This window comes from Thunnus maccoyii, chromosome 3 (assembly GCF_910596095.1).
Source record: "Thunnus maccoyii chromosome 3, fThuMac1.1, whole genome shotgun sequence".
Taxonomy (NCBI): Eukaryota; Metazoa; Chordata; class Actinopteri; order Scombriformes; family Scombridae; genus Thunnus; species Thunnus maccoyii.
This window is the reverse complement of record NC_056535.1, coordinates 12549121-12575954: the sequence shown is the minus strand read 5'-3', so window position 1 is coordinate 12575954 and position 26834 is coordinate 12549121. Positions and strand designations below refer to the sequence as shown.

Sequence of the window (26834 nt, the reverse complement as noted above, 5' to 3'; positions counted from 1 at the left end):
GTTCCACAAAATGGTTCAAGGGAACTATGATGATTAATCACAATTTTTTTTTTTTTCATTTTGCAACAGCCCCAGAGAGAGAGAGAGAGAGAGAGAGCAAATCAGCATAAGATCCCCTTTAAAATACTATTGTTAGTTGTTACACTAAATGTCTAAACATAAATGTATGTATAATGCAAACATAGCACTTAGAGTTAGTAGTACGACAAAAGCGTGTTTCTCTACATTTTGTGAAGAGTTTGATGAGGGGTTTTTTTCTGAAATACACCCTTTAACGAAATATAGGAAAATATAGATGACATATTATAGCTCATTTACATTCATTTAATCAGGAAAATCCATCTGTATTATGTATTATAGTATGTATTGCATCTGTGATACATCTCTATTATATATTACTTTCTCAACTGTTTGTGCTGGTGATGGAAGTGTATAGGGCAAATGCAAAATATAGACAAAAATTAGCCATCAATATTTGACTTTAGAATCAGTACTGTCAGTTAAGTTTATTACAAAAATGTTGTGGTGCAAATAAAAACACAGATAAAAGCAAACATACACATCATCAAAGCAAATAGTCTGTATTTCAAATAGAAAGCCATACACATGTTACATAGATCAATATCTTCATACCAGTAACATATTAGTTTATACAAAACTGTTAATTACTAGAAAAGACAGAGTGAATGTGTTTTTTGTTTTCATGGGAAATAAGTAAGACACATGTGTTGTGATTAAGTTTGATAAATCTGTACAAAAGGCAATACATTTAGGACATAAACAATGCAGTTACTGTGTACTGTCTTTGTGACAACAATCTTCACTGACCTCCACAAGATTTTATTAAACTCCTCAGAAAGTGGGATGAGACATGCTGATAAAAGTCTACAGAATTTTCTCACCAAGATTATTTAGCTGTATTCTTTAATTACTGTAATGAATGACAAATAAACACAAAGACTCAAAGACTGTACCCTATGATCATTTGTATGTGCTATGAGACTAGACTGATTTAAAGTACAGGTATGCATTTAATACATGATCAAAATGTTCATAATACAGTACATTTACAGATATTTTTTTCTGACCTATTGTTTTAGAGGTGAGATTAAAACAAAGATATATTTACAGAGTGGTAATGGATTACAGTAAAAGCTGGTAAGTTAGCGCCAAAAGCCCCTTCTTTTACGCCGATGTCCACTATTCTTGGCTCCTTGAGTTACCTCAAAATCTGTAGAAAAACAGATTATCACAACATAAGTAGCAGTTTATTATTTATCACAGAACACATACTGAATATCAGTTTTTTAAATGGTTGTGTACTAGTTTGAGAAAGACGGGTGGTGTACAGTGTAATTGCACCGTACTTACCATGTACCATATCTCACAGTTCAAACTTCAGTGGATTTTCCAACACTACTGTTCTGAAACTAGGAAATTCATAAAACATTATTAATCTGATATTAAATATAATTGAATATTGACAGGAGGAGAAATTTGCATGCAGAAAAAATAAACAGCCGCTTTCATACAATGATTTTAGGTGATTGAGTGATGAATGGGTCTGTAGGTGATTTACTTTCTGGTTGAATAAGAAGCTTCTTTGTATTTGGAGTGTATTTAACCATATGAACAATTACTGGTTAAAAGCTTTGTACTGCACCTTGTCACAGGGCAGATCCTTGGTCTGCTTTTGTGGTTTGGGCTTTGGTGCAACTGGTGGTCGGGTTTTCTCTGAGGATCCTGCCAAAGCATTTGCTTTTTGGATAGCTGCAGAAGTTTCAGTTCGATGAGCCTCCCTAACAGTGATTATGGAGACGCAGACCGAGGAGGTGTCCTCTGCCTCTCCTCCGAGTGCAGAGTGGTAGCTGTGACTGGAACTGCTGAAGCCGCTGACACTCTCTCCTGATGACTCAGAGCTGTCCACTGGAGAAGAGGAGAGAGAAGACTTGATTATGTACATGTTAAATAGACTGATGGAGGAATGATCCAATCTATCAACCTGCCAACCCAAGTGTGACTTAGTGGTTAGAGAAATTTCAGCAGAGGTGCAAGAACTATTTCAGTAGCCCTCTTCCTTATTGCATTGACATTTTCCTATTGAAATGTCTTTGGATGACTGAAAAAAGACACTGACCCAGACTTCTGACCTCATTGTAGGGGAATAAAACTATGAAAGTGTCTTCAGGCTTGAAACATGAGACCCTGCAACCTCAGTGAAGCTGTTCAGAGGCCATTTGCAATGGTCATATGACTTCATTGCACAGTTGATTGATGAAATTGACACTTACACAGTAAGTTCTGACTCCCACTCTCATGGTCCAGGTCGTCCTCCTCCAGAACCCCAGGGGGTGATATGTATCCCTCAAGACCACCCGCAACCACCCTCCGCTTCGGCCCACACAGGTATCCCACATGGGACAGGGAGCCCCTTCCAGAGGATGAGGAGGAAGATGAAGTGCTCCCTGAAGCAACAGATTTTGGTCGCGCCCCAGGAAGCCCATCCTGTGACCCACATGATCCCACAGAGGACAGCACCTTGTTTTCTGAGGGGAGCAGATGAGAATAAGTTGTATGAGTGGAAGTATGATAAGCTTGGAAAAGCCAAAGAGTGACAGAACGTAAACCTGTCTAACTGGCAGTATTTTCTCACCTCTTCCCATCAGTACATAGTTGACGGCTCTGTCGTTGATAGCTGCATCACTGGGCTGGATGTCCATGAAAGGCTTGTTTCCAATACCCATGAACACTCTCTCCTGCATACGGACCTCTAATACACACGTGACAGAAATAATTTATTTAAAAATATTTAAATTTTAAGAAATGACACTTAAGCATGTACAAATTTAATACGTACTGACAATTGAAATGTTACTGCCACTGAATTTGAAATGTCATGTAATATCATTTCTGTTGCTTGGGGATACAACATGTAACCAGTCTGTAATGAGAGTGCAACCAGTGTGTGTGTGTGTACGTGTGTGTGTGGTTGTTGTTACCTCTGTTGTGTACTGCTTGCTCCCAGAGGATCCGCTCCAGGTCCTTGGTCCAGGCCTCCTTCACTTCTCGACTAACTGCTTGTAGCATGTATGTGTCTTGAGTTTTCCTCTTTCTGAACCAGATCTCAAAGCACAGGCCGCTGTCGCCACTGTTTTGGGTCATGCCTACGTCTGATGTCTAAATACAAAGACAAAGGTAACTAATCATGTAAGATGGCAGTTTTAAATATGGCTAGAAGTTTAGCAAGTTTGTCAAAACACAGATTAATAGCTGAGATCAATACATCTCTCATGATAATGGTTGGCTCCCAAATTTCTATTATTTCACCATTTTATAATTAGCATTAATAAATATTAATGCATATGTTTGACATGGGGTCAAAGGTCCAGGGCCTTTTTTTTAAATTTCAAGTCCATATCATTTGATTTATTGGACTGGACAGTGTGAAGTATTAAGCATAAATGATGCACTGCACCAGGGTTAGCTTGAAGCTAATTTGCATCCATAGTCCATTATAATCAAAACATACAACAGCACAACAACAAACAGTACAAAGCAAAAAAAAAAGAAAACAAACAAACAAAAAAAACCACAAAGAACACACCATACAAAGTACAAAGCTACACACAACACAACATCACATACACCCACAATGTCAACTAAAAATTAATAATGTAAACTAGGCTCAGTGGTCACACAGCTGATTCGTCTTTAGTTGATTTTTTAATTTGGCCGTGAATGCATTGATAGAACTACAGTTCTTCATATAATCAGGTAGGGCATTCCACTGAGTGGTGGTGTAAGTTTGCCAACTTTGTATCTATTGAGTAAATGTATTGTTGCGCCATGAAAACATAGTAGTGAGCTTGTTCCGCCTTTTATAAAGGGGAAGTTGTAGCAAGACATTCACATCTTGTATATGTGAATTCTGTATGCATGTGTACCTTGAATGACTGTTTGTAGATGTATGTGTCATTCCCTACGTCCGTCTTCCTGGTCTTGCTAAAGAGGATGAGTTCTTGAAAGAGAAAAATGTGTCGGAAACATTTTTTCTTCCGGAATGTAACCAAGAACTCGTCCTGGCGTATGAGCTGCCCCTGCTCCTTCAGATTAACCTGCAGCACACAGAATACAAGTAAATTCCTTTAGCAGGTTCATATACAGCATAATTGGCATTTGCTCCTAGAAATAATTAATAGGTTTCTAAATTCATCCTTTGAAGACATAGTGAAACATATGTATTATCACTGACAATATTAAACAAACCTGATAATGGGACATTTGGAATGATTTAATGTCCAGAAATGTTCTTTGTTATTAGACAAGACCAGACAGAGCAGAGCACCAGGTCATCTTCCCACACACAGCACCTCCCTTTGGATGTCATGGAAAATATGACGATAACCATCCTTCCCTGTACTCCATTTTATCTCATCCAATCCCAGATTAATCTTGATAAGCCAGTGCTATTGCACTTAGCCAAATATCAATGATAAATGTTCCTAAGAACACTATTCTTCAACTTCATGACATGCTTTATTGCCTGTAGCTGCTTCCCTATTCTGCTTTCCTCATTGCAAATAGAATCCAAATGCTGTTGCTCAATGCAGGATCAGAGTGTGGTATGTCATTCTTATCACAGTACATACTCTATATATGCAGCACACCTGTATACATATGTACTGTATACAAGACTAGAAATCTTGATTGATATGTTGTTTTACACAATGACGCACAAGTAAAACAATTGTCAAGGCCCTCCTTACATCACAGTGGTGGATGGCGTCCATGGCCAGCAGGTTGTTGCCGTGTCGGAGCTGGAAATGGATGACCTCCAGGGCAGCCTTGATCTCAGCCAGCTCTCTGCTTTGTCCCGGACCACACTCCCTCATCATGTCCTGCAGCAGCAGGCTGTACTTGCTGATCCGCTGCACAGGCTTCAGCAGGTATGACCACAGATCCATTTTATCCCCGAGCTTCAGCTGCTGTTGCTGTTGCATAAGGAGGGAGACACAGCAGTCAATGAACTGGCAGCAGTTCTAGAAATGTACTGGCAAAGCTCAAAGGACTATGTTAAAGCTGAGTTGGAGCTGAAGGCTAATGTTAAGTGGATAAATGGATATGTAAAAGGCATTCATCAGGACTGAAACTCTGTGTAAAGATTTACTGCACATTTTCATTAGACAGAATCAGATAAAAATAAAATAATTTGACTCAATATTATAATTGTGGTGAGGTTTGAGGGATGAAAATGTCTGTCTGTTGGTTAGTCCACCACTTTGGTCTAGACTGAAATATCTAATTTTGGATGGATTGCCATGAAATTTTGTACACAAATTCATGGTCCTCAGAGGATGTATCCTACTGACTTTTCCACTAGTGCCATCACGAGGTTGACCTTTTAGTTTTTTACTGAAATGTCTTGACAACTTCTGGATGGATTGTCATGAAATATGGTACAGACATTTATGTTTCCATCAGCATGAATTGTTGTTGAATTGGTGATCCTTTAACTTTTCCTCTTGAACCATAAAATTTCAAGTTGTCCAATACTTGAACCACAATGGCAAGCATTACCTGCCAGATGTCAGTTGTCATTATAAGTATGTTAGCCTGCTGATGTTAGCATTTAGCTCAAAGCACTGTGGTGCCTATAAGTATAGCCTCAAAGAGCTGCTAGCATGGCAGTAGACACCAAGTCCTGTTTAAATACACCATTTTCAGTGCGTCTCAGTGGCCTACTGGTGCCACATAACTGCAAAATCTGTGGTTCAAATCCTTTAGGGGATCTTTGTTGCATGTCACCCTGCCCCATCTCTCTCTCCCTTTGTTTGCTATAATAAAAGCATAAAATGCCTCCCTCAAAATATGCAACTCTCTCTCTTGTTTTAGAAAATTCACAATGTGGTTTTGAGAAGAAATGAGAGAAATGTAAACTGACACAGGTAGTGGTTCTCACCTTGAAGAAAGCCTGTCCATGATTGATAAGAAGACTGTCAGACTGTGGTTTGTTCTTGCTGTAAAGGGCATACAGAGCAAAGCTCTCTCTCTAAAATAAAAAGAATAAACACCATTAGACACCATCACCAGTTAAAGTGCATGTGCATATGTCACACTGTTCTAGTAAGTTTGCAGACTACACAGTGTATCTTAGAAGTTCACTTCTGTGTAAGCTGACATACTATTCCCAGTTCAATTACATCAATACCTTGGCATCTTGACACATCTGGAAGGGCTTTAAATATTACACTGGAATATTGGATTTTGGTTCAGAACAGGAAACCATGGGCTACTGCTTAAAATTACACTGTCTCACAACTGCCAAACCTGGTTATGCCATGAAAACAACAATCACACAGGTTTGAGAGTAAATACAGGTATTTACAGTGCTTTTAATTTAGATTTGAGTTTAATTAGAGGTTATCAAATGTTATAGTTAAAATTAAAACCTAATTATTGTTTGAAAAGTTTGATTTTTTTCTAAACAAAAATGGAAATTATGTACCCCACTTTCAGAGCAAACTATAATTCATATTCAGTAGTTTTGTACTCTGTCAAAAATAACACCTACATGTCGTAGGAAGCAGCGTCCCACTCTGAAGGGTTCATTTAGACAGCCCTCCAACTCATTCAGGAAATGATGGCGGTGGAAGTCGTGGAGTTTCTCTAAGTTACCGAAGATGATCCCCCTCTGGCCCCTGAGGTCCTGAGGGACGTCGCCCCTCTCCAGCTCAGGGAAGTAGTGCTCTCGAACATAACCCAGAGCCTTCACATACTCCCTCTCTGTGGACAGCAGCTCCTCCATGATTCTCTGCAGTTTCCTGTTCCATATATATATTTATTAAAGCTCAAATCAAAACCTAGACGAGCTCATGTTCATGATCAGTTGTAAATAATTTATCTGTGAGTAACAAAGTATTTGCTTTTATGACATTATTATTGAATTGGTGAACTATTGTGCCATTAGTGATTATATGATATAAGTTGCAATAAGTTGCAGAATCTAACTGAGCTTTAGATTACAAATGAGGGAGGGGGCGTTACTTACAAAACATTGATGCCATTGTTTTCTGTTGAACTGAGTAATGTCTCTGGGGTCCTTAAATCTTTAGGGTTCTGGGTGGAAACAGTGCATCCTTTATTGGAACCACCCTCCTCTTCATTACTGTCTCTTTTTGACTTGCAGCTCAAGTGTCCTGAGTGTAAACTCTCATCATTGGAAGTGGGCCAATTTTGGATAGACTGCAGATTTTGTTTCAGTGGCTGTGTCCTGCTCTGACAGTGTTTGTGTCTTTCATTCAAAGGTGAAAAGTCAGAGGCAAATGTCAAATGAGAGGTCACATGTGATCCCTCACTTAGGGACCGACCTAAGGGTTGGTGCGATGGAAAATCATTGCCCCCTTCAACTGAGTCTCTGCTCCTCAGATCTGCCTCACTGTGGTGCTCTCTTGGCCTCAGTTTGGTTTCTGGATGACTTTTTTGTGGAAAAGTAGGAGTAATTTTTCCGATTTTAACAGGTGCTTCAGGTAACTGCAGCACTTTGGATTCTCCTTTCTCATTCCCTTTCAAGTCAAGTTTTAAATGGTGGTTGAAACATGCAACAGTGGTACTTTCACTTGTGCTTTCCGAGACAGTGACTACCTCCTTATGAGAAATTGGCTGTTGGGTCAGGGAGCACTCAGCGTCCCCCACTTCCCTTCTGTCCTCCTTCTTCTCCATTCCTCCAGCTTTCCCTTGAGTGGTTGCAACTGTGGTCTGCTGGTTCTGGCTCTTATCTTGGCACTTGTTCTTCTGCATCTCCTCAATACGCTGCCTGACTTCTTGGCACTGGACCCAGGCTGCATTCCACACACTAATCACCCCCGAGGCCCCTGATCTCAGAGCACAGGCTTTAACTTTCAGAGTCTGGAAGCGCGAGGTGGAGAATTCGCCACCTAATCTCTCCTCATACATCTGGAGTGTGCTTAGATGGGCCTGAGCCGAGTAACACCCCAGCTCTACCTGCTCCAAAAAATGACTGCATTCCTTGGCCATGGAAGATGCCTGGAGTCACAGAAAGAAAAGTGAATTTATGTAGACAAAGAGTAAGGAAGAAAGAGACTTCAGTTAGAAATGGGGAAAATAACATGGAGCGATGACAAAACACAAACCTGATCACAAAAGCGGTACACATGCACCAGTGTGTCCAGTTCTTTGTACCTCTGTTCTGCCCGCAACATAAAGTCATCCATATTGGACTTGAAAGTGCTGACAAGAGTCCGAAAAATATCTGTTGCAGGACTGGAGTCACTAGTGCCCAGAATCCTCTCTGCTTCCATCACTAGGGTCAAGGCGTACTGTTGTTTCTCCTGTGATAAATGTTAAGATGTCAAATGGAACTTGTATTTCTTTCCTCCTCCTCTCTGTAAGTTATAATCTACCATTTACCGTTATCAGTGCAGTCATTTAAATATTTTCAAGAGAAGAAGAGAAAAATGTTGGCATAGAAGGAAAAACACACAATGAATTTGTTTGGTTTAGCTTTGTTCAGTCATATTTAACAACCTAATAAGGGTAACTTTTCTTATTCTTAAATCCTTGTTACATTTGTGCAATACCTTAGACTGAGCGAGAAACAGATCAAATTCCTGCAAAGCCTTTTCAGTGCACACCAGGGTGTCGTCTTTTGTGTAAGAGTCCTTCAGTCTCTGTTCGCCTTCTGTATTGAACCATGTCCCAGCCTGCAAAACGCAGTGTATAATGTCAGTTTATAGCTTGGTAAATGGTGAGCACAAAATTACCCTACATATCTTTTTTTTCTAAACATTACATCACATTAATGAATTACAGATGTTCCAACACGTAATGAAGGTATTTTATACAGCCTGAAAAAACTGGTAGTACCGTGCTGATTTTGGCCTCCATCTCTCTGAGCCTGAAGACGAACTCCAGTTGTTGCAGTGACTCATTGGATCTCATCACCAGCATGTGGAGCTTCTCCTCCACTTGATTATACAGACTTGTCACTGACTCCAGAGCATCTCTGCAGGGAGACAACAAACACTGATACTGAAACATTAACATGCAGACAGAAGTTAATTTTGCATTAATTAATATCTAAATACAGTTGTGTGATTTTTTTTGGAACATTTTGACTATGAATTAAAAATGTGGAGCCGAGAAACAGATCCATCTGTTTTGAGCATTTTATTTAAGATATTAAGTTGTTATATCTTAAGAAAGTCTTTAAAACAAGTTTTTTAGTTTAAGATACAACGCAGATGAAATGAGATAAGTAGATATTTTCTTTAGAGACATCATGATTCATTCATTATTATCTGATACCTGTAGTCTTCAGACTGTGGAAATCTAAACTCTTCTCTCCTCATCCTGGCCAGTACAGCCCCTCCTTCTCTCTGCAGAGTAACCAGTCGAGCGTCCTCCAGCACCTCTTTCATTGAAGCTCTCTGTTCATGAATGCATAGCTGTACTTCCTGTGGCAGTCACAGCACAAGCAAAGTTAACATTAATGACCACATTAAAAAAATGTGCTCTAATTACATCACATCACAGGATGAACTTGTGCATTTTACCTGGGCAGTGTCCAAACTTTTACTGCCATCCACTTTCTTGATGGCCTTCTGCAGCAAACTGTCTGCCTCTCGCAGGTCAGTCATGAAAGAAACCAGTCTCTGAAATGAAATAATTTCATAGTGGAGGTGAACACAGACATGATACATAATGAAGCCCCGAACTTTATATTGGAGAGCAGATTATAGATTTGTGTTTATTAGCTGTGGGCTGCTGGACAATGTCCTGGACCTGATGGCTACAAGGACACTCTGAGAATTTGTTGTTCATCTTAGCCTGTCTGTTCTGTAGACACATAACTACTACATGAAGGCAATCCTCGAGAGTGTTTCCACCATCGGTTTCTACATCAGTGCTTCCCAATATATTTGGTTTGATATGATTTTTACCCCTTAAAATGTCAACATATGCCCATGAAGGGGACAAACCCAGGAATATAAGAGGATGTTAAAAATCTTTCAAAAACATTATGATTCTTTTTGGTCTAACAGTCTGTGTGGATACAAGAGCACAAACACATTGTCCTCTGACCTCAAGGGATGAAGGTATCAGGAAAGTCATGGAACAGAACTAAAAACCCAGTTCATATCACAGAGGGTACCCAGTAACAAAGAGAAAATGGGCCTTTCAGGGAGTTAACGACTTTGTTTTTCTTTTCAGATACAGACTGCATCAACCTGGACGAACTTTCTTCCCAGCTGTAGAGTCATAAATTTTGAGAAGCCCACATTCCTTTCTGAGTGTGTCCTCTTTTTTCTCTCTTTTAACTCACAATGATTGTATAAAATTGTTTGAGAATGCCTGCTAAAATGTGTAAAAATACATATCTTCCGCTATTGTCTAACCAATGTTAATCTGTGCTGTGCTCAGAACTATTAAGTTATAGGAAGGTCAAAATCTCTGACCATTTTGGTAACAACTTTCTATAGTATTGCATTCAATTTGTTTGATATTAACCAGTGTAAGTGCATTATTTATCTATGGTTCAATTGCTAGAATTATAGATTAATTAATAGATTTAATTACATTAGATCTTAATAGATTTAATTACAGATTAGAAAATTAAGGTTTATTGATTTTATTCTGTATCAATATTACAATTTCTAAGTGTTTTCTCACTGGTTTTCATGATGTGTTTGTGATTTGCAAGCATGTAATTTTCAGATTGTCGACAGGAATAAAATTATTTCCCCTTTATTTGAAGTGAATTTTTATATGAATATTTGAAGTGAGACTGACACAATTGACACTTTTCACACTTTTTGTCATAACTGATAACTCTGTGGCGTGAAAAGAGGGCACTGACAGAGCACAGACAGAAAAGACAGAGCAGCACAGCACAACAGCAGCACTGTGCAGCAGCGAGATATTCAGCAAGAAATATACACAAACTTATTATACTGTAATGTATTCCCATGCATGCTGCTCAGAGTAATCTCAGTCAGTGGCTCTTCTGGCAGCAGCACAGCATCTCTCCCTCTCCCCTTGTGCCATGCACATGCAAGCAGGAGTCAGAGTGAGTTACTATGGTTACGGGGACGCTCTGTGTCTCTGTCACTCTGAAACTTTCTCGCGATTCCCAATAATGGGTTTTTAGGTTAGTTGTGAGACCATTTCATTCATCCAAATTGTCTGTACTTTGTTGTAGTTGTTAGACTTTGAAGATGGCCTTGTGAGTATTGAGAATAGCAACCCTCACGTTTAACATTGTTTAACCAGGTTTAATTATACAAATCATATTGTGATGTGTTTTAAGGCTATTTCATTTATATAAATTGTTTGTCCTTGGATGGCCTAGTAGCCTGCAACCTACTATCATTTTAGGCTACATAATGTTTTCATATGTATAATTTTAAATATGAAATACCCATTCTTCTAATAATCACTTCCTGTCCTGATCCACCCAATTATAAACTGTTCTTGATGCATTCTTGGTTTTCGTAGCACCCTCAATCTAACTAATCTAGACTAGTGCAGGTGGCTGTTTCTTGACTTAATCCATGATGTTAGGTGGTGTAAAAATGCAGGACATTTGTTTAAAATTACAATTGTTTTTGTTCTTTGTTTTTTTTTCTGAGGGAGGAGCCCCAGACTGCCTGCCAATTGTGTGCCTTTCCAAGTTTTCTCCCCCATTTTAAAACATAACGCCCGTGGTGAGGAGCATAGATCTTTCTTATTCTATGTTTTGAAGAAAAACGTGTAATATCTGGAGTGTATATCAAAAATGCTACCCAAAAAACACAAATTAGCAAAAAGAAAAAGTCTTGAAGTCTCTGAAAAAGGTTTAGGTTCATAAGGCCAGAGAGAGGTTGAGTGGGTCAATTGACCACAAATAATGCTCCTTTTATTATGAACTAAAATACCCCCCACCCCTGCAGAGTTAAAGCACCCTAAAAAACAATCACTCCGACAAAACACTCAGAGTGAAAAACAAGAGACATCCACAAAGTGAAACAGATGAAAGAGCAGAGGGAGTTAACATATAGGTAATTAGAGTAGTTTTAATTACAATTAAAATAAGTGTTCTTTCAAATCAAACATCCCAAGATATGAGTGGAAAGTATTGTTCTTCCAACTGCAATTATAACCTTTTTTTTTGACTCAAACATTGCTTAACCATCTCATTTGATATGCTACTTCAGTACAATTTATCAGAAAATATTACTGAGACCACTACAGAAAATTGAAGATGAACATTTAATATCAGGAATTCACATTATAGACACTGCACTGACTATCCCTGTAACAAATTGGCTACAATTTCACACACTGACCATACGCGAGCAAGGGTTTTGACGCGTCCTGTTTTTTACTTTCTCGCTGACAGCTGCTGTGGTGTCTTCTGTGTTTTTCTCTCAGCCTGGCCAGCTGTGATGGCCCGTCTTTTTCATTTTTCTCTGAGAGCTCTAGAAAAATAAAACTGTCACTAAGAAGAAAGACTGAAAAGACTTAAAACCTAAAGCCACAAGCCAAGTACCATTAGCCATCCCACAGTGTTTGCCATTTGAATATATATTATTTTGTAATCTCCAATTTTTTAAAAAGACTTTTCCAAGGACTCTTTTGATTACTCAGAGCTCCAAACTCTGCAGCCTGCCACTGAATGCAACAAGACCAGAATTGGCTTTACTTAGAGTTAATTGCCCCTCATTACGTTTTGACTTGTTTTTGATAACATTCATTCATTCATTCATTCATTCTGTCAGCAATAACTTGTTTATTGAATTTACCCATTCAGTCATGCATCCATTCATTCTAGTTGTATGTACGTATATATGCTTAGTGTTCCCATTCATCTCTGTCGCTTGGTAGTTCAATAAATATCTTGACTTATCGCCAAGTCATTGTATTTGTGTATTCCTTTACGACAGAGATGGAGGTCAGTGCATTCAGAATTTATGACTTTCAGGTAAAGTATAAGACTGATTTGTTTAATTTAATTAGTTTTCCTCCTAACTAATTAACTCATTAATTATTAATTGATTAATCAATGGAGGTGATGCCCCTATTAATTTTACAAGTGCTTTTTATTAATTTACAAGTGTAATGTTATTCCTATACCCGCATGTCACAGATTGCATATGTCTGAGAGTGATGGCCAGTTAAATTGAAGAATCATGTAAAAATATTTTTTTTGTTTGTTTTACTTTTTAGGGACCCAAAGATGTGACATTGTTCAGTAATTCACAAACAAAATACTACTATAGGAAAAAAACCAGAAAGCATAATTTCTGTGGCAGAACAATTTCATGTACGTCATGCTTCCAGTTCCAGTTAAAAGTGGAGTCAGTTGTTCTGAAGAAAGGTTGTTCAGATTTGGACTAAACACTCAAACTAATACACCCTCCCTTCGTGCTCCTTCAGAAGCTCTGCCAAAAGAGAAATATGACAGAATCCAGGACATCTGCCATAGAGTCACTTCTGCTCTTATCACACATTATCACGAGTGGAAAATTTTTTGTCTTGCACAACAGTCCATCCACACAATCCGTCTCTCTGCAGCTTCCCCACTTCTCACTCAACCTTTAGCATCTCTGTCCATAGAAGCAGCCGTCTGTCAGCTGCAGCTCCTCGGGAGCTGAGAGGACAGCGGCCAGACAAACTGCCTTCACCAGGCTGACTGAAATTTACTGAACCAAAATAGTTTACATGTCGGTTCCATGAGAAGAAATTGACAGTGTTTGTATTTATTGATTAATTGATTCAGTTAATAAGTTGAAAACACATGTAGCAAGATATTTGTGTGATTTAAACAGCTGCCTGCTCAGATCACTCTTCACTAAATGCAACAGAAACAGACTCTGAGCGTAAAAAAACGCAGGGGTTTCCATGAGACTGTCTCGGATTCAGTGTGGATTGATATGTTTAATAAAATGGAAGCGTATCTGTTCCATGAGAAAACATTTTCTATGTGAATTGGCCACGGCCTCTCTCTCTCTCCAGTTCACCAGTCCTCCCTGATTATTCAACGGGTGCTGGAGACGGGAGACTGTCATGTCCTCACACAGACAGCTGCTCTGATGACTTCTCCCTGTTCTTTGCATGAGCATGAACACAGCCTGTTGCAGATTTACTGGAGTAGTGTTGTGTGGCTGGTTCTGAGCCACTGTGTTTATGTGTTTACCTGCCCAATTACAGAGCCAGTTCTGTGTATGAACACTGGATTTTTCTTTCAGCGCACACACAGAACAGACAGTTAGTGGACCGTGAGGAAATATTCGCTGAATTGGACAAAAAGTGTGTTGGATTAGAATCACTGATTTTCCCTTTAATCAACCGATGACCCTCTAATGTGCATTTTGGAGTTTTAGCGCTGGAGTCAGACTCCTTCCTTTAGGTTAACTAATGAAATTGGGTTTTAAAATATTACATTTAGTTTTAAAAAATGTATACCTTGAACCTTAACTGGTAAGCTGTCTAGGGACCAGTCAGTCAATTATGGAAAAACTCAGAGGGGAACCTGGCTTTTTGGATACTTTATATATATGTATATGTATATGTATACAGTAGCAGTCAAAAGTTGCATGGAAGGTGTGTTCAAACGTTTGACTGGTTCTATACATACAACCACTTGTCATTTGCCCATTCAACTGAATTGTGTTGAAATACTAAAAAATATTTTATGTCACCTAGCCAACATTTGGTTAAAAAACAAAGTGAATGCAAAAAATGAGGAGGAGTACATAATGAGCCTGTTCCAGTAAGGAACTGTGTACTGATTAATGTTGCATGACCAATATAAAATATCTGCCTCCCTTAACAGTCAGTAATTTATAATATAATCTAAATTCAGATAACTCTTTCCCCTTGTGACCATACTCTCCCACCCTAAGTTCAAAGACCAAAACTCAATGTGGCATTGAAAAACAACAAAGATGTGAATGTTTTTGTTTTGGTGAGTGTATAATGAATCAAGTGAACTGTGGTTGAACAGCAGTCTCCTCTGAATCTACGGGAAACTCCAAAGCGATTGTGAAATGTGAAAACACAGCTGCAGCGGTTCTGTAAATACAGAGTGAATATTCAGTACCTGATGGAACTGCAGCCAGTCTGTATGGCTGTAAGAGAAGGTCCCCCCCAGGTCAGAGGTCAGCTGGGAAGCTTCCACTGTCTTGTTGAGGGCTTTCATAGAGGTCACCATGTCCATCTTGTAGACAAAGAAAAATACATGGTCAGACAAAGAGGAATCTATAGTGTGAAATGAGAACAAAATGACAAAGAGTGTTCATTTCTCACCTGCAACCCAGGCTGTTTCTCTGGGCGTGGACACGTGTCTTTATCCACCAGCATCACAACACTGTGAACAGCATGGAGAGCTTGTTCCTGTAGCAGGGAGTCAATCAGTTAAAGACAAAACCAGGGCTGACTGTGTTTAGATTCAACATAAGTATCACTATTTGCTCTGAGAATTTAAATATGAGATTCATTTTGCAATGGTAAAACATCAGATGTACTCTTAACCTGCATTAACCCCTCTCTCTATTTAAAAGATATAATTATGACTTGCTAGAAAAGGGGATTGCTCCCCCTAGTGCATTTCTTCACTGCTAGCAAATCAGAAACTTGTACAAATTTGGTATTAACTCTCATGTCATTCAGTGTTTGTGTTTCACATATTCAGACATACTGGCTAATCCTGGCATTCTCTTTCTTCATCTAGGAATCAAAGAATGATGACATTTTGGCATATATCAGATTCTGATGACATAAGTGAGTGTGTGTGTGTGTGTGTGTGTGTGTGTGTGTGTGTTTGTATCTGTGTGTGATGTTAGATGAGGGTTCTAGTTCATTGTTCTCTCTGACATGTGTATGCAGGTTTGTTGTTTCAACCTGAGCCATCAGCAGAGCTTTGTAGAGGTGAGGCGGAGGAGTCTTCTTCCTGGCATTGATCACCAAAGTCATTCCCAGCTCTCGAACATCTTTCCTACCACAACGTTGAGTCATGATAGAGCACATTAGAACATGTTCACTTCATCACAATGGTCTTTATGTGATAAAGGCTTTTAGTGCTTTACTTATTCTGCTTCTCAAATCTCTATTTATCTTTTTATCTCTCTCTGACATCCACACAAACACACTTTCTTCTTCACACATCCCATTCCACACTTTGACGCTTTCACACACCCCTCTTAATGGCCTCTTCTTGGATTACCTTTGTGTGAGCCTACATCAGACATGACTGCTAATTCTAGCAAGGCACTGCATACCAGACAGTTGGCAGCCAGCCTGGCTAGAGACTGTTGTGGTATGGCTTTTTACTGGGGGACAGAGAAAGGCCACGCTATCTGGTAGAATAGCTGTTTGAACTTCAAAGACTCCAATAAACCCTGTGTAAACAAATAACACTGTTGAAGTGTTAGTGCTAGTAGACCATTGAGAGTGAGGAATGACACAGTTTTTGCAAAAGGTCAGCACAGGTCAATGTTACTGCCAGCTGATCTTAAAGCACTACATATCAAGAAAACAATTCAGTTCATAAGGTTGTGATTATGCATAAAATCTATTGTTTTATTAGTTGTAAAACAGTTACTATTCAAGGGATGAGCCATCAGGGATCACTCAGTCTGGATGCCAGTGAAAGCATGCTGACTACAGGAAATACATTTTAAAAATTGTGTTCTACTGCCCCCTTGTGGCCGTACTTCTTATTTCATACCACAACAAATGGAACTGCACACTAAGCCAACAACTACAGCTTTCCTCCCCTGAGAAACTGACGAGATCACCACTCCACACTGGACATGGGTCAAGCCTTCCTCCAAATATGATTCAGACTCATTTACAGGTATTGGTCTTTTTTAACACAGAGATGACTAAGGCAGTGTTTGCAGTACCTGGGTATAGTGTGTAGGTAGAGCAGTAACTCGCAGAGATTCTGGGCTGATACAGGAGGGGATGTCCACTCTTTCCTGTCACCATGTACCTCTACCACAGCCCTACCTGTCCTGTCCCTGCTGCCTGGAGGTGGGCAAGTCAGAAAAAAGAGAAAAAAGTAGTAAGATATAATTGTTTGTATTTGATGTTTGGTCTTGAAGACCTTCGGACAATAATCCAAAACACTTCACAGGTCTAGTGACTTGTTGGGAGTCACAGATAATTTAACATTTGATCATTCACATCTAAATGTCCCATTGGAGTTACTGAGGTCACAGGTGAATACTTAAGGTCACATGGTCACTTTTTAATTTTTAAAAAAGCTGTCAGTGTAACATCAATTTTTATGCAGACAAAAGAGTGAGGTGAATGCACAGACTTTTTTGCAAGATAGAATCATGTTGTTAAGAATCGATTCTTAACTTAAAGCAGATGTCAGACTCATTAGTGAAAATTACCTGGTAAACAAATGATGCCCAGGTCAAGCAGACCACTGATGCTTTTGAATCTAGATTCCTGGGCTTGTGGAGACTGAGGAGTGTCAGAAGTGGTAGAAGAAAGTTGAGATGATAGCTTGTCTATCTTTGAGTTCTGTAGACGGGAGTCTGGTCCATCTGTGGTGAAGGGAGTTTCACTCCTGCTTATCTGGGAGTCTGTCAGTAAACACAAACATAATAGTTTCCCCACCAAAGCAAGAAAAAACCTTATGAATTAAAATCTCATACTTTCTCATAACTATTTTTAATCCAGATTGTTTATTGAGAACATTCTTCTAAGGCAGATTTCCTATAAACCAACAACTTTATATTCTGTCCAGCAACCTCTGTCTTTTTATGCTAATAGTAATTATTCAGCTCTTCAGCCATAAGTCTTAATAGCTGTCTGTCAACATAAACCTACCCCACACAGCTGTGTACAGACAGCCTTTAAACATTGGACATGGTCTCTGTAACAAAACACTGCAGAGGCCTGGCTACTAAGCCTGGCTTTGATTTCAGACATCCTAATTGGCCTCTCCTTAGAGCCAACAAAGCCTCGCCTGTGCTCTCTCTCTTTGCCACTTTAATAGTCCATGACAAGCATGTCTTCAGTCAAGATCTCAGCATGCCCTTCTGAGGGCATGAGGGTGCATGCCAGTGGGTGCAGGGGACACAGAAACCTCCTTCTTGCATGTTATGTCTTTCTACATTAGAGGAATGCTCTGCTCTTTCTTTTTACTCTCCAGCGAGTTCAGGACCTCCCTTTCATTGGGGTGCAGCACGCTATTTCCGTTCACTCCCTTGATAATGAATGACGTGACTGCAGCCATACTGCCAAAGATCCCAGACCGCAGTGGGAGAATCCCTTGAGGAACATCATTCTCAAGTCTGATCTTTGCCCTGAGAACCTTCATTCTAAAGAGCCTTTATGAACTGTGACCCTTAGTGGAGCACATTCTCTGAAGCACGCAAGGTCATGGTTGAGTTTCAATCAGTCTATTTGGCGTGAATTTTCAGTGGCCCTTCGAGCATTGAGAAACACTTCATGATAAATGGCTGCGTGTGCAATAATAATAATAATGGACAAACTTTGTGTGTGTAAGTGGGAGTTAACAGGAAATATTCGACAGAGAATGAAAGACTGTATCAAAAAAGTCTGAATGTTCAGCGTTATTACTTGCTGCCTCTGCTTACCTTTTTTAGGGGACTTCCTTCTTTCCACCTTTGGAGTCACCTGATCCAACAGTTCGGCTTTCTTACACTGCATTATGTTGCTAATTGTCTCAGGACAAATATCACTGTGGCTCCTGTTACTGAGTTTATAGAGAAGTGGACTCCCTTTAGAAGTCTCTGACACAGTAGACAGAGACCTAAGCTTAACTTTGTGCTTCCCTGATGGTTTCACCACGTCCACCTTCTGATGTACTCTCATGTCGCTATCACAGGTCTCCAGAAATTTATCTGATACTGGATTGTGCCCTAACTGGTGTGAAATGAGCTTTGTCTGAACTTTATGACTATAGCTCAAGCCAGGGGTTGATTTGAAAACCATGGGTGATTCCCTCATAATGTCTTCTGATTCAGAACTTGTGGGAGGGTCTTTGAGGTGAGATGTAAAGTTTCCTGGTGCTGGTTTACAGCAATGTCTGTATTGGCAGAGCTCATGACTTGTCATAGGTTCTTTACAGTGGTTACAACATTTTCCAAGTTCATCTTTTTGAGCTTCAAATGTACCCTTAGGTCTTAACTCTCCCTCTTCACGAATGCCGACCTCCTCTAGAGCAGTCAGGAGGTCTACCCTCCCCTTCTCAAAGGTGACTGGGTTTGTCAGTGCTGCCAGGTAAGAGTCTCTATACCTGCACTTCAAGTCTTGATCAGTTGGCTCAAGCCCCAACTTTCTCTGGCTGCATGGTGTACAAGGTTCCTCTGCATACTGAAGAGTGCGGTCACAGAAAAAACTATTCCCAAGTGGTACAGGTGGAGGTGGTCTGACAGGTTTGAACAAAACTGATTTGGGTGGGTTTGGGTGGCCATCACATTTACCCACAAACTCCTTTCCCTTAGCGATATCCACCAGGTCAACATAATCACCCTCAATCTCTGGATAGTTACGACTGTCCCAGGTATTAGGTGAAACCCAACCCACAGGTTTGATTAAAGGTTTGGGGCCTGGTCTGAGGATTCGTTTTTCACAGTCCACTTTGACAAGTTTGGAGGAACAGTCCACAGGTCTCAAAGATGCTGACATCCTGTCTTTTGAAGGAAGAATCATTGTCTCCAATGGGAGGGTGGACGAGTTATAATGGGAGGGAACTGAGATCTGCTTTGGCTCAGGAGGAGCTTCCTGATAAGTGGGCATGACCTTAGGCTTGTCCAAAAACTCTGGGATGGCAATTTTGGCCCAGGGCAACTTGATTACTCCTTGTTCAGTGCAAAGCAAGCATTGTGACAGAGGAGTTCCATGGCGTCCTTCGTTGATGTCCTGCAGCCAGTCATCAGTGAAGATGCAGGGGTAGGAAGTCTCAGGGATGGGGGTCTCCTCCATTTGTCGACATCCCTCTTCCAGAAGGCTTTTCAGAACAATCCGAGCCGCTTGGTCGCCAAAAGGTTCCACCTGTAGATAGAAGTCTCCAGGACGTAGCAGCAAAGGGTTCACGGCTGCTAACTGGATGACGGTTTTGTCATGGAGACATAGAGGCCAGCCCTCATGGCGGAAAACCACGTCAGAGTATCCAGCCTGGAAACACAAGAGCACAGTTTGAGTGTAGCTCTGTTCTAATTTGCTGTGATTAATACACTCTTAATATTTCTATGTAGTTTTCTAGCTTCCTATTTTATAAACTAAGGCATTTACAGTAGACTGTTTGTTAGAATATAATGTTAGATTTTATTTATTACCAGTATACTTGAAACATATGTACAACTAACTACATACAACTATGTACCGTCACAATGTTCAAATAAGTAGCTGATTAATTCATCATGATTTTATGTAAAAATCAGTTATAGAATGTAAGGAATGGTTGCATTATACATCAGCAAGTATAATCAAGTATTAAGTATCATCAATTTTGCGGGGTATCCTTTATTAATCTAACAGCTCTCACTATTACCACTGCAGCCTCCTCTTTCTTATGTATTATAGCTTTTGGTATTGTTAACTATGCAAAGATCTAATGTTCATGTATATTTACAACAATCTTTGAATTCTGCACGTTATAACTAATCTGTTTAATATGCTGATCGGTTTGTTCTCAAAGCAGAATCCTTTCTTTGAGAGCTCCCTCAGAGAGCAGCTGCCAAATCTAACTGAATAACAAATTGCAATACATTTCTGAAATACAGTAAAAGTCTCAGAGTGATTTGCTGTTTGTAATGGTACATCTTATAGAATTTTAAAAGATGTGTGTAGATGCAGTAATCCTCAAGAGTGAGAAGGACCAAGTGTGTGAGTATTGATACTCACACAAGCAGCCTGTTGGACACTCTCCAGCAGGTGTTTGGAGGGGATGAGGAAGTCCAGGAGACACTGCAATGCATCACCGTGGTAACGTTCCTCAATGGTGCGAAACAGCTGGCTGAGGACGACAGGTGCCGTGGCCTCAAAAGGTGGGAAGAGAGCCGAGAGGGCACTCTGGATGGATGAGTCCAGAGATTCTGGGTTCTTGAGGACATAAAGAAACAGAGGTCGGTGAGATGAGGTTTGTGCGGTCTTGGTGGATATTACACTCACTGTCAGACTCTGGTTTAACTTTTGTTCAGGAGCCATCTCAAGAATACCAGCACCAAGACAAATAAATCAATGGAAACTACACGTATATGATTCAGGTTTACTTAATTACAAACTGAGAAAGAAATCTTTTTTTTTTGTAGAATTAGTTTTGTGACTTCTGTAAAAAATCATCCTAAAACTAGAATTACAAATTATTACAAAATATAGCTGCTGTGACTTCAATGAAGGCTTCTGTATCTGTATCAGTGCCTAAATAGAGAAGGACATGTGTGAGCTGCACATTATTTTCAAATCAGAATTGTGTTGATCTTTCAACCCAGGTTAATCAACAATAAAATATTTAATTTAGGCAAAATAAAAATTACTATTTTTAGTGGCTATGGAATCATACCACATACCCCCCAAAGGGTCCATCATGCCCTGCTTTTTATGTTTATGTTTACCTATTCTACCCTTATTAATTTTGGTCTTGGTGTTTCATCGATGATCAACCATGGTTTTCACATATGTGTGTGAAAATTAGCACCCTGTATCTACTGTGTGTATATAATGTGGCCCATAAATTTTAGAGGTAAATGTCTGTTTGGGCTTGACTTGTTATAACACTGATTTATTTAAAGAAGGCCCACGACATGTTGAGAATAAATGCTCTGCAAATGCAAAATGACGGGACAGGTATTTGTCTTGGCCTGTTTTATCCCTGGCTGTCCTGGTTTGGAATCCTTCAAAGCATCTTCTGTTTTCAGAGTCAGGAACAAAAGGAAAAAATGATATACATTTCTGCATGAGTGCACTTTTGGATCAGTGAATTCTTATGGTACACCATCATTACGGATACTATTACCTCCAACAACTAAAACCTGCCGCAAAAGATCATATTTACCAAAATCTATCGACTCAACATAGGACTTTGAGGTAAACTGAAAACTGTAGAGGATCAAGAGAGGTATGTTTGAGTGAGACTAATCAAAAGCATTTTTGAACTGTATCTGGAGATGATTAAGTATGTCCTGCCTAAGAATGCACAACTTGTTTCATATATGGCCAGGATACACTTCATTTAAGCTAGTATATTTGTAACAGACCAGGGTCAGTGTCTGATCTTATTTGAACTGACATGAAAAAGAGAACAGACAAAGCTACGTATGGTCCCATAAAGAAAATGACACAATTTTCTGTCATGAGGCACACTTGGTGCTGCTGTTTACTGAATGTAAAAAAATCTGCTTTTGGAAACCATTTGAGTGCTCAGAGTCCTTGGATAAGCTCCTAGCACCAGCTGTGCCATGAGTGAAGTCCAAGAAAACACACGGAAGCCATTCAGATGAAAAGGGGCCATCTTTAAAGAATTTCTAGTGAAATAGCACTTGCAAGCTAGTGAGGATTGTCAACAAAGATTAGTAAAACAGCCACGCATTTTAATGACATGTAGAACACTGATTTGATTGTGCTATATGTCCCATATAATCTATGGAAGTATAAAAAATAATGGCAAAGTTTGTACCTTTGTTAAAGTAATGAAGAACAAAAATGAGAGTCTACAGCCATGCTAGCGTCTCTGTGAGGCTGTACTTAGACATAGATGTGTTTTGAGCTAAATGCTAACGTCTGCATGCTAACATACTCACAATGACAACATGCTGACTCTTAGGATGAATAATGTTTACCATGTTTACCACAAAGTACAATTTCATAAACGAAAGTATTGGACAAATGAAAATTTTGCCATTTAAGGGATCACCAAAGTTACCATAATTCAGATGCAGTCATTGGTTTATCTCTCTCTCTGAAACCTCTATGCAGAGGTATTTAATATCTCCATCTTGACTGGTGATGGATAGAGGTGCACAGTCCTTCTTATTATGATTTGTTTCCCCATTTATCACCTGTATGACACATTTGATAAGTACAATTATTTATTCACATACTTATCACCTGTATGACATATTTGAAGTGTACAATTATTTATTCACAGACAGCACTGTCAAATAAATGTTTCTTTGTAAAGAAAAGAAAAGGCATAACATACTGGCAGTTGAAATTCAGGACTTGACACTTATTTTGGATCTGGGCAGGTCTTAGCTGCTTGCCGCAGCAGGCATGCTATTCATACAATCAGTTCACAGTACCCTGCTGTGTTAATCTCCCAGCCCAACAAAGGAATCTGTTTTTAGCCCCTTCCTCATTTAGCTTGATGGCCTAACCAAGACCAGAGACTGGCCCAGGGTAAACACAAGTGCAGCAGCTTCAAAGACCTCACACTGGTTAGCACTGGGACTATTACTGTGGGAGACTGATGCTTGTGTGAGGACCTTGGACAGCCATGAAACACTGGTAACAAAGGTCCCAAACTTTATGGCAAAGGTCATAAAGTTTCAATTGTAGTTCATGATTCACTGGATTATTCATTAAAGCATTAAATTATTCAGTTTAGCTTTTGATTTTAAAGTTAGCTGAGTTTTAAAAGTATCTGTATGTGCGTGTGTGTTAAATAAGCTTTATTAATAAACTTTAATCAGCAGTGATTGATATGGGATGCTGGATGTAAATCAAGATCAATATTTGACCACTTACACTGAGTCTTTGTATCTCTTGTAGACATTGAATGTCCTCAGTAGAAAAGAATGCTTCCTTTTTCTGATTGTGCACATCTGTCACAATAGATTAGGAAATGGGGAACAAAATACCTTCGAGGCTGGCTCTTGAATGGTAATGGATCACAGCTGTTTTAGGCTGACTACAGACATTCAACTTTGAGTTCTACTGTATTTCTCAAAACTTACGGTAAACCTGAGGTCATATCTAATAAAACACAGCTCTGTGAAGTTACTGTAGTGGGCGGAGAAATTCAGTTTCCCAGGTTGTAACTTTTAGTACAATGAAAGTACAGTTTGGCATGTGCTCGGTTACTCATGTAGATGTACAGATTTCATTGATTCCAAAGATTTATTAAAGAGTGTCCACACTTATGCAGCCTAACTTAAAATCAAACATTTAATACTAGGTTAAACTGAAATCTTCATTAATTGTTGCCATACCATTACCCCAAAACTCATTTGCATCTCTGTTGAGTTGAGGTTAAAACCTCTTTTTGGCTGAAATGACAAAAGTTTATGCTTGAGTAAAATTCTTCTAAAAACAAAGGAAGTTGAAAGCATGAGACTTTCCCCCCTGATTGAAACTCCTCTCTGTGGGTGGTTTGGCTAGTGATATTCATATAAGTGAGACCCTCTTGAGATTTACTAAGCATAGTTCAGCTGGATTCAGTTCAGACTGGCTGGCCAGCCAAGTGTACTGAGGGTAGGGAGGGTGGCTGCCAATGTTGTGAGTTCTTCTGTATCTCATTACATCTGACAAACTGCCAGACAACATGCCAAACAGGCCTGAACTATGAAAGGTTCGGCATGGCTTCCTCTGAGACAAAGCAAAAATGTTGTCCTGAAAGGTAGAATGATTTTGTATCTGAAATTATTCAGTTAAATCATAAACATGTTAAAAATCATGATAACATCATATTCATCATAATCAAAGGAAACTGATACTATGCCCATAAGCAAACTGGTTTAAAGATGTGCTAGATGAGTGCTTGCAAGATTCAGTAAGAAAGCAATTTTGGATCTGAAAAAGTACATATCCAGAAGTATATCGACCATGGAACACAACCTTTCTGGACAATAGAGAGTATGCATGTGACGCACTGGGTGGAGAGCATGCAAGCATTCAACATCTGCCACTGGTACATTAAAAAAAAACATGGAAAACACTGCTAAAATAGTAAAGAAATCTTGTGCAATCGTGTGACCCTGTCTCCTAGAAATTATGTGTAGGAAACAGGGCTGAATCCTAGACCCTTTATGTACTACTCAGTTACTCCAGCTTCTCTTGTCAATATGTCAATATGATTTCTCTGACTATCCTGCATCTTTTACAGATCATTATTGATTCCCACGGCCTTAACTTTTTTCAAAATATCTTTTGGTTTCCCTCCTGATACCACAGCTCTCCCAGTTCATAGCAGCAATAATGTGTCTGTCTGGGCACTCAGTGGGGGTGAAAGGTTGTACACCAAGTGAAAAAGTGCAATGCATATTCTATAAATGTCATGAATATGCCTGACATTCTCAGATGTATGCTGGAGTTTCCTGGTCTTTTCATGCAGTCTCCCTTTGACCGAAATCAAGGATGGAGAACCCATTTAATGAGTATCAGTGCAAGATATAGCTGAAATTTTTTAAAAAACTATTGTAAAGGCCTTAAATATTAATCATCTATGTAGCTATTAAGCTACAGAAAGTGCAACACTAATTAAAGGGCCAGTGTGTAAGATTTAGTTGCATCTAATGGTGACATTGCAGATTGCAACAAATTGAATACTCCTCCAAGCATGTAGGAGAACCTACAGTGGCCACAAAACTTGTAAAAAATCCGAAAGGCCCTCTCTAGAGCCAGTCTTTGGTTTGTCTGTTCTGGGCTGCTGTAGAAACCTGGTGGTGCAGCATGGCGGGCTCACACCGTATGTAGATATATGGGCTCATTCCAAGGTAACAAAAACACAACAATACTTATTTTCAGGTGATTATACATTAATGAAAAAATACTTATGAATATTATATTTAATTCCAGTTCCACTAGATCCAACTAAATTCTAAACACTGCACCTTTAAAAGCAGCCTATCAAAGGAGCACCATTACAGTTGAAATGGGTGAGTTTATTCACCTGCATTTACAAATTAATGCAGCTGTTTTAGAGCAACACCATTAAAGTCCTATACTGTACCATCTAAACACATTAATGTTTCTGGATTTCATATATTTCTAGTGACTGTGTTGCTAAAGGTTGTAAGAAAATAGTCTACTTCTACTCTTTTTTATCCACATGCCCACAGTCAAATGAGTCCTCTACACTTTTGGCCAGTCAGCTGTGACTCCCATTCAAAGTCTGCTTGGAAGTAAGTCTGCTGTGTCCCATTAAACTCCAGTGCTGTTCTTGAGTTTCTCTGCTGTTTTGTCTGGCTCTTTTGTATTTTTAACAGTTCCTCCCACTACAAAAACTTACAGCTAACAGCATTTTTTTTCAGTCTCAAGTGAGCAACCAGACACAATCAGTTCCCTACATCTATTGATAACACAATTTTTTACAGTGCAGTATATCACTGTGCAGTATCTAGTTTCCTTTTGTTGACAGAAGCAAACTTGCTACTTCTCTTTCCACAGTGTTCCACAGTGAGGCGCATTCAATCGAACTTAAATCTTGAACCTTTATCTTGGCCCGCAAAGATGGAGGGGTTTGATCAACGTCCAGCTGATGACCACATTCCACAGCCGCCTGTACACATTCAAGACCAGAGGGGGGATTCCCTCTCTGCCCACTATTGTCCAGTGTAGCCTGTGATTTATCTCCAAAAGAGCTTCAGTCTCCAACAAAGATCATTGTTTATCCCGAATTGACATGCTGGTGTGAACAACAGGCATTTGTTGTAATAGTTCACTCTCTCTTTGTCTTGTCTACCCTTTAGGCCCCCTGGGAGTTTTTGCAGTGTTGAGTATTAAGCAGGTAATTGCATGTTTCTCTGCACTGCCTCAGGCTTTGGTCCAAGAAAGTCAGAACCCAGATAGCCCGTATAAACAAGCTGTCAAGGTGTGTAATGCACAGTGTGTATCTTCCATCAGCCACAAAG

At 39.5% G+C, this 26834-nt stretch overlaps 1 protein-coding gene across 3 annotated transcripts in view; it reads right to left on the bottom strand.

Moving 5' to 3' along the window:
- Window positions 1–500: 500 nt before the first annotated feature.
- quo (quattro) overlaps window positions 501–26834 on the bottom strand; it is a 31923-nt gene continuing 5589 nt past the window's right edge. The window contains exons 2-24 of one of the 3 annotated variants that reach the window (XM_042407211.1): window positions 20890–21087; window positions 18618–20160; window positions 17403–17597; window positions 16905–17028; window positions 15901–15994; window positions 15307–15393; window positions 15101–15217; window positions 9573–9671; window positions 9325–9473; window positions 8884–9022; window positions 8598–8720; window positions 8151–8348; window positions 7049–8043; window positions 6572–6821; window positions 5960–6049; window positions 4767–4991; window positions 3945–4115; window positions 3000–3177; window positions 2654–2770; window positions 2292–2546; window positions 1664–1926; window positions 1372–1430; window positions 501–1231 (exon numbers count right to left, since the gene is read on the bottom strand). In XM_042407211.1, the coding sequence (XP_042263145.1) occupies window positions 1392–1430; window positions 1664–1926; window positions 2292–2546; window positions 2654–2770; window positions 3000–3177; window positions 3945–4115; window positions 4767–4991; window positions 5960–6049; window positions 6572–6821; window positions 7049–8043; window positions 8151–8348; window positions 8598–8720; window positions 8884–9022; window positions 9325–9473; window positions 9573–9671; window positions 15101–15217; window positions 15307–15393; window positions 15901–15994; window positions 16905–17028; window positions 17403–17597; window positions 18618–20160; window positions 20890–21087 (5649 nt within the window). In that variant the 3' untranslated portion in view covers window positions 501–1231; window positions 1372–1391. Of the gene's footprint in view, window positions 1232–1371; window positions 1431–1663; window positions 1927–2291; window positions 2547–2653; window positions 2771–2999; window positions 3178–3944; window positions 4116–4766; window positions 4992–5959; window positions 6050–6571; window positions 6822–7048; window positions 8044–8150; window positions 8349–8597; window positions 8721–8883; window positions 9023–9324; window positions 9474–9572; window positions 9672–15100; window positions 15218–15306; window positions 15394–15900; window positions 15995–16904; window positions 17029–17402; window positions 17598–18617; window positions 20161–20889; window positions 21233–26834 lie in introns of those variants that run through there. The other 2 variants (XM_042407209.1, XM_042407210.1) reach the window with 2 other exon arrangements.